Source organism: Bison bison, unplaced genomic scaffold (genome assembly GCF_000754665.1).
Source record: "Bison bison bison isolate TAMUID 2011002044 unplaced genomic scaffold, Bison_UMD1.0 scf7180017864196, whole genome shotgun sequence".
In the NCBI taxonomy this organism is placed as follows: domain Eukaryota; kingdom Metazoa; phylum Chordata; class Mammalia; order Artiodactyla; family Bovidae; genus Bison; species Bison bison.
Genome location: NW_011494768.1, coordinates 2,947,261 through 2,954,737, shown reverse-complemented (window position 1 = coordinate 2,954,737; position 7,477 = coordinate 2,947,261). Strand labels below are relative to the sequence as shown.

At 48.2% G+C, this 7,477-nt stretch overlaps 1 protein-coding gene across 1 annotated transcript in view; it reads left to right on the top strand.

The window, feature by feature from the left end:
* Positions 1-7,477, top strand: part of ISM1 (isthmin 1, angiogenesis inhibitor) — a 93,954-nt gene that overhangs the window by 69,551 nt on the left and 16,926 nt on the right. The window contains exon 4 of the mRNA XM_010844156.1: positions 771-1,035. Within this exon, the coding sequence (XP_010842458.1) occupies positions 771-1,035 (265 nt within the window). The remainder of the gene's footprint in view (positions 1-770; positions 1,036-7,477) is intronic.

Genomic DNA, 7,477 nt, shown 5'->3' with positions numbered 1-7,477 from the left:
GGCTGGAAGATCCAAGATGGCTCCCAGCTCAACTGACTGGGGCCTCAGAGCTTTCCAGGGACTTGGGGAGCCTTTGTTCTCTGCTGTATGGCTCCCTCATCGCATGACGGTCATGTGCACAGTAGTCTAGACTGGGCTTCCATACGTAATGGTAGGAACTTTCTGAGAGAATGCAAATGGAAACTTCAAGACCTCGTGTGGCTGGTCACGTTGACACACCTACCACATACTATGAGTCGTTAGGCCAGCCCAGACTGCAAGGGAGGGGATGTAAACCCCGCCTCTTGGTGGGAGGTGCGGCACCCACAGAGCAGAATGGGAGGAGTGGCAAAGATCCTTTCAGATCAGTAACCACAAGGGCCGATCAACAGAACCAACACTATAGAGTCATTTTGAGGATGAAGTACATTAATATATGGAAAGCCTTTAAAACAGCGCCTGGTACATGGTTAGTAAGTGTTCCGTTTTATGAGTTGTTCTAGTGCCATTCATGGTACACGTTGACTCCTTGAATTAAAGACTTCCCAGCAACGTAGTCATCCGTAAATCAGGGGCCCTGTGATACACTGCTTCCTCCCAACGCAAGGCCCGTGGGCATCGGTTCCTCCGGGCGTCCCTGGAGGTTCTCCCGCCGCCCTGTCACTGTGCAGCCTCCGCTTTCTCTCCCGCGGGAGGCGCGTTTCCCTCCGCTCTCAGACTTTCTCCCGAGGGTCACCCGGCGTGGAGGCTGTTGACTCCTCCTTGACCCTGGCCTGTTTTGAATTCCTCAGGTCACCATAGAGGTGGTGGATGGTCCTGACTCTGAAGCAGAGAAAGATCAGCCCCCGGAGAATAAACCCAGCTGGTCAGTGCCATCCCCCGACTGGCGGGCCTGGTGGCAGAGGTCCTTGGCCCTGCCGAGGGCCCAGGGCGGTGACCAGGATTACAAGTACGACGGCACCTCAGACGACAGCAACTTCCTCAGCCCCCCCGGCGGCTGGGACCGTCCGGCCCCGGGCCACCGGATGTTTGAAACCAAAGAACAGCCAGAATATGGTGAGTTTACCACCCAGCAATATAAAATCCGTGCAGAGAATAAATGAGGAGGATGAGGCCAGTGGACGTGGAGCCAAGCAAAACCCTGTTTACAGTGTGTGGCTTTGAGTCTTCAACAAGGCAGACCTCATACAGACTCTGTCCACCCCGTCCACAGAAGGCCCAAGAGGCCCCCTCACCACATTTTTCTAGAAATACTATAATTTTAAAATAATGCCAATTATCCTCGGAAAGGTTTTTTTTTTTTTAAGTTAGGGATCTTTGAGGTCCTGCCTTTTTTTTTTTCCCAAAAAATGACGAAACCACTGAAATAACTTCCTCAAATAGTGTGTGCGTGCTCAGTCGTGTCCAACTCTTTGAGACCACATGGACAGGAGCCCAGCTGCCTTCTCTGTCCATAGAAATTTCCAGGCAAGAATACTGAAGTGGCTTGCCATTTCCTTCTCCGAACTTCCTCACGTATTTGACTGTAAAAACCTGTATTGAAAATCCATTTAGTGAAAAAGATGTGCCCAGCTGTCTCCTTTGACCAGGCAACTATGTTATGTTTACCACTGGTAGTGGAGTGGCCCTTTGAAACCCTCATGGACATGTATGTCTCAAGTTATCAAAGTGAGGCATCCCCAGCAGCAAATTTCAAGACCCCAAGTTGGGACTTTCAGTTTCCCATGCTTTTAGAGTAGGATAGGTGAGACAACAAGCAATTTCTAAGTTCAATGGCTTAAAATAATCCACGTTCATTTCTCACTTAAGCTGGGATGGAAGACAGGGTCAGGGGAACGCGGCTCTACCCAGTCATTCGGGGACCCAGACCCCTTCCATCTTTAAGCCCCACCAACTGTGAAGGCCTGAGAATCACCCACTGGATGCTCTGCCTCTGACTGGCAGACAAGTAGAGAGACAGAGCCTGTAAAAGGCTCTCATGCTTTCAACCCCCTCAGCCTGGAGAAGACAAATCACATCTGCCCAGATTCTACTGGCAAGACTTTGTCATATGATCCCATGTAGATGCAAGGGAAGCTGGGAAATGTTTTCTGTGTGAACTAGATGAAGAGGAAACCGATTTGGAAAGCATCTGGCCAGTCTTCATGAAGAATCGGGCAGGGTGCCCCATGTTATAAGAGTATCTGATATGTTGCAAATGCATCCACCATGATGATGGCCTTGTGGTTCAGCCTCAGCAGACTCAGGAGCAGACGGTCTACAAGGGTGACTTGTTTTGCACCATTTGCATTCTCACCCTTACCCCCATTTTCAGCAAAAAGGCCACTTGTATATTGGCAAGTCGTTTCTGCCTGCTAATAGATGATCCTAAGCAACGTCCAAAAGAGTAGGACTTTCTTCCCAACCACGTCACTTAGTCACAACTGACATTGAACACATCTTCTGCCCATCATTCTGCTAGGTACTGGGAATCCAAAAAAGATTAAGACATGGTCCTTCCCTGAAGAGCATCTCACCTGTTTTTGAACCAAAGGAGAAAACTTAGTAGATGGAGCAAAAGAGTGCCACAGTAGAGATACACAGTAAATGCTAGAGAAGCAGAAAGAGAGCTCCCAGACCCCACCCAACCACTCATAAAACCTTCCCCTTTCCCAGAAGTCCAATTTATTTTCCAAGAAGGATTGGGAACATCAGCCAACCTTTCTGTAGCAGTTGCCTTCCACAGTCCCTCTTCATAGCAGCTCTCAAAAATTAGCTCATTTAATCAGCTCATTGAGGCAGAGACCCCACTTTACAAATGGGAAAACTGAAGCCTGGAGAAGTTAAGCAACTTTGACCTAAGATTCATCTCAGACAGTCTAGGTACGGAGTCTGTCCTCTTCATCACTGTGTTATTCTGCCTCTCGGGGGCAGAGGGGGCAGCACATCCTTTAGGGCAGTAAAGTGGATCTATAAAGGGACAGTTAGATTGGAAGATAGGAATGGGAGTAGAAGTCCAGGGCTGAGCTGTTGAACAAGAGAAATACCGAGGATCCCAGAGTGCTCGCCTGACCCTGCACAGGACTGCAGCTTAACCTGTCTGCCCAGGCCACATGGAACATGGTCTCTCTGAATGAGGCTCAGACCCTCAACATCACAATCCATCCACTGCCTGTGAAAACGTAATGCCTATCCTGGGCCCAAGCCCCTTCCCTACATATCTCCAGGTATGGTCCCCAGGAGTAGATCAGCATCCTCAGAGACCATAAAAGAAATGCAGACTTTCAGACCCCACTCCAGGACTGTTCAGTTTCAGACACGCTAGAAAAATGAAAGTGACAGGGTCAGTCGCTCAGTCATGTACGACCCTTTGCAACTACTATCCATGGGATTCTCCAGGCAAGAATACTGGAGTGGATAGCCATTCCCTTCTCCAGGGGATCTTCCCGACCCAGGGATCGAACCGGGGCCTCCTGCACTGTAGGCAGATTCTTTATTGTCTGAGCCACCTGGGAAGCTCCTGATCTGGAAGCACGAGGCCCCACACACCAGTGTTTCTCAGTATGGTTGCCCATACTCCTCTGGGCATTTACTTTTTAAATCCCAATGCCTGGACTTCTCTCTAGATCAGTTAACTTGGAGTCTCTGGGGTGGGACCCGGGCATCAGGGATTTTTAAAGCTCCGTGAATGACACCAGGGTGCAGCCCAGATCGAGGGCCACTGCAGTCCTTCCATGGAATGTGCAGGAGTGAGACCTGGAGTCCTTGTATGCTTCTTTCTTTTTTTAGTCAAGGTCAGCAGGTGATTCTCATGCTCATGGAAGTTTGATGATCACCACTTAGAAACAGTTTTTTCATCTAAAGTTTTTACACAATATATTCTGCTGAATTTATGAACATTAAGAACCTCCCCCTCCATTTCCATCTTGAGGGTAGAATTTGCCTCTGCTGGAGCAGTTACTTTCGCTGTCACAGCCACCTTCACCCCAGATTTCTAGATCTACAATACCTGGGGGTTGGGGGGGTACCCTGTGTCTGCATCTTACAGCATCCCTGGGTCGTGGAGAGACTTCCATCCTGATGATTGTGAGGTCTCTCTTAGTAACACTGCCATCATTAAACTGTGGTTCAGTCATGTCTGACTCTTTGCAACCCCATGGACTGTAGCCTGCCAGGCTCCTCTGTCTACATGAACAGACCATGGGGTCGCAAAGAGTTGGACATGAGTGAGCAACTAACAGACACACACACTCCCGCATTGCAGGCAAATTCTTTACTGTTTGAGCCACCAGAGAAGTCCTAGACATCAGGATTCCTACTTTATAAAGTAAATCTGGTCCCTTTATGGAACCCCTAAAGCAGTGCTTCTCAGACCTTTGCTGCTGCTGCTGCTGCTGCTGCTGCTGCTAAGTCGCTTCAGTCATGTCCGACTCTGTGCAACCCCATAGATGGCAGCCCACCAGGCTCCCCGTCCCTGGGATTCTCCAGGAAAGAACACTGGAGTGGGTTGCCATTTCCTTCTCCAATGCATGAAAGTGAAAAGTGAAAGGGAAGTCGCTCAGTCATGTCTGACTCTTAGCGACCCCATGGACTGCAAGCTACCAGGCTCCTCCATCCATGGGATTTTCCAGGCAAGGGTACTGCAGTGGGGTGCCATTGCCTTCTCCGACCTTTATATGCACACAAATCACCTGGGCATCTTGGTAAATGCCGTGCCTGAAGCCACAGATGAAGAAAAGGGGCGAGCGACCTGGTGAAGCCGACCCTGCTGGTCCTTGGACCACACTTTGAGAAGCAAGACTGTAAGTGTGTAGCTTACAAGCTACAGTCACTCAGTAGCATTTGCAATGTGGATGAATCATTACTGCTTCTCGGTATGGCTCACAGGGAATATACAAATTCCAGAATTCTTTACAGGATCAGATGAGCGAAGTCCCCTTTTATTTCAATCAGCAAGAAAGTATAGAGCAATTTCTAAGTGTTTATCCCTGTGTCAGGGGCCAGGGAGGATACAAGGAGAGAATATTCAGCCCAGAAAGGTGAGGTTCATGCAGTGGCAAAGCAGCACCCATCACTGGGCTTTTGGACTTGCTGCCCTCTCTGAGGCCAGCTACAGTTGCCATAGGAACTGGGCTTAGTGGAGGCTATCAATTGCAAATATTTGAAGTTAGCGTTTTTAATAAGAATGCAAATGTCTGCAGCCAGAGTATTTCAGAAAATCCTTGGTGAAATAAGTAGAATATAACAGCATCTTTAGAATAAATTATAAAATACACAGCAAAGTTCAGTTCAGTCACTCAGTCGTATCTGATTCTTAGCGACCCCATGAACTGCAGCACGCCAGGCCTCTCTGTCCATCACCAACTCCCAGAGTCTACCCAAACCTATGTGCATTGAGTCTGTGATGCCACCCAACCATCTCATCCTCTGTTACCCCATTCTCCTCCTGCCTTCAATCTTTCCCAGCATCAGGGTCTTTTCAAATGAGTCAGCTCTTCACATCAGGTGGCCAAAGTATTGTAGTTTCAGCTTCAATATCAGTCCTTCCAATGAACATCCAGGACTGATCTCCTTTAGAATGGACTGGTTGGATCTCCTTGCAGTCCAAGGGACTCGAAAGAGTCTTCTCCAACACCACAGTTAGAAAGCATCAATTCTTCACCGTTCAGCTTTCTTTGTAGTCCAACTCTCACATCCATACATGACCACTGGAAAAACAACAAAAGATAGACCTAATGTGTGATGGTGGAAGCACGTAATGACCATGAGTCAGCTCACCCTTGGCCTCTTTGTGTTTGAGATACTTAAGTTGTCACCCAGGGCAAATAAAGGATCCAAATAAGTATCTTTCTGTCAAATAATAGTATACCATCCCCAAGATTGCTGTAAATAACCTGATAATGCAATCAGATGAACACAGCCAAGTGTAATTTGGGCTGGTAGTCGATTCTTTGCAATTCTCTGACAGACTGTGGTCCTGTTTTAATAGATTTCACAGTGATTTTTTGGGAAAGGTTTTTCTTTGTCTTGTTGAATTATAGCCACATAATGGGTATGTTGGTCTTCTCTGGTGGCTCAGATGGTAAAGAATCCACCTGCAATGCTGAAGACCCAGGCTTAATCCCTGGCTTGAGAAGATCCCCTGGAGAAAGGAATGGCTACCCACTCCAGTGTTCTTGCCTGGTGAATTCCATGGACAGAGGAGCCTAGAGGGCTACAGTCCATGGGGTGGCCAAGAGTCAGACATGACTGAGCGACTAATGCACTCACATACAATAGGTATCTTAAGGAAGGGCTGTTTGGGCCAGAATCAAAGCTGCTGGAATATCAGGATATAGAGCAGGATATGGCCAGAGCAGGCAGCTCTCAGATCTCATCCCAGCCCTGCCAAGTTTGAGCTGTGTGACCTTAATCAAGCACCTTAACCTCTCTGAGCCTCAGTGTCCTTATCCATAAAAGGTGAGTGTTTCCACCTACCTTGCAGGGTTATTACAGCAGTTCAATCAGGGTGTTTGATTGAACACCCTGGTTCAATCAAACAGACAGAGCCGCTGGTTAAGGCAGGGCTTCAGTAAGTGGCAGTCACAATCGTCTAGCTAGGATTAGTGGTGGAGGTTTGCCAGTGGCTCAGCCAAGACTCAAGTCACTTCAGTTGTCCAAATACTGTAACTGGACCGCAGAACTCGAGTGCCCTGAAAGTATATAATGACCACTTTAAAATGTCAAATGACATCCTAGAAGCCCAGCTCTCAGCCCACTGCCCTGTGGATTGTTCTCTGCCCTCACTCAGCTCTTTGGTGTCACAGACAGGGCTGCCACAGCCTCACATAAACGTTCACAGGGACTAGTCTACTGTCTTTGTTGTCGTCCTTGTAATTACTGGGGCTCAAGTTCATCTTCTGCTCTCAGCGATGCTCCCTGGTAGGTAAGCCAATGAAAATAGGCTTCTTTTATTATAGCAGAAGGGAAGATTGCCCTCAGAGCTTTGTCGCCTCCCCTACATCAGAAATTCCCTTTCTGTCCTTCAAATACATTAAACAATAGAAATCCCTGGGAGGAGGGGCTTGGCTGGGATGCTCCTCCAGGGCTGTGTGCTCTAAACACTTCTGGCAAGTGGACTAACGTGCCCACTTTTTGTTTCACTTCCTTGCTAGGCCAATAGGAACGATCAGCCATGTGGAGATATCAGTGTTCCATGTCTAACTTTGGGGTCCCAGCGTAAAGAAGTGTTTGGAAAATAAATGGCTTTGCTAGCTTTTTTTTTTTTTTTTTTAAGCCATGGAGAAATCCACTTCAGATCAGATCAGATCAGTCGCTCAGTTGTGTCCGAGTCTTTGCGACCCCATGAATCGCAGCACGCCAGGCCTCCCTGTCCATCACCAACTCCTGGAGTTCACTCAGACTTACGTCCATCGAGTCAGTGATGCCATCCAGCCATCTCATCCTCTGTCGTCCCCTTCTCCTCCTGCCCCCAATTCCTCCCAGCATCAGAGTCTTTTCCAATGAGTCAACTCTTCGC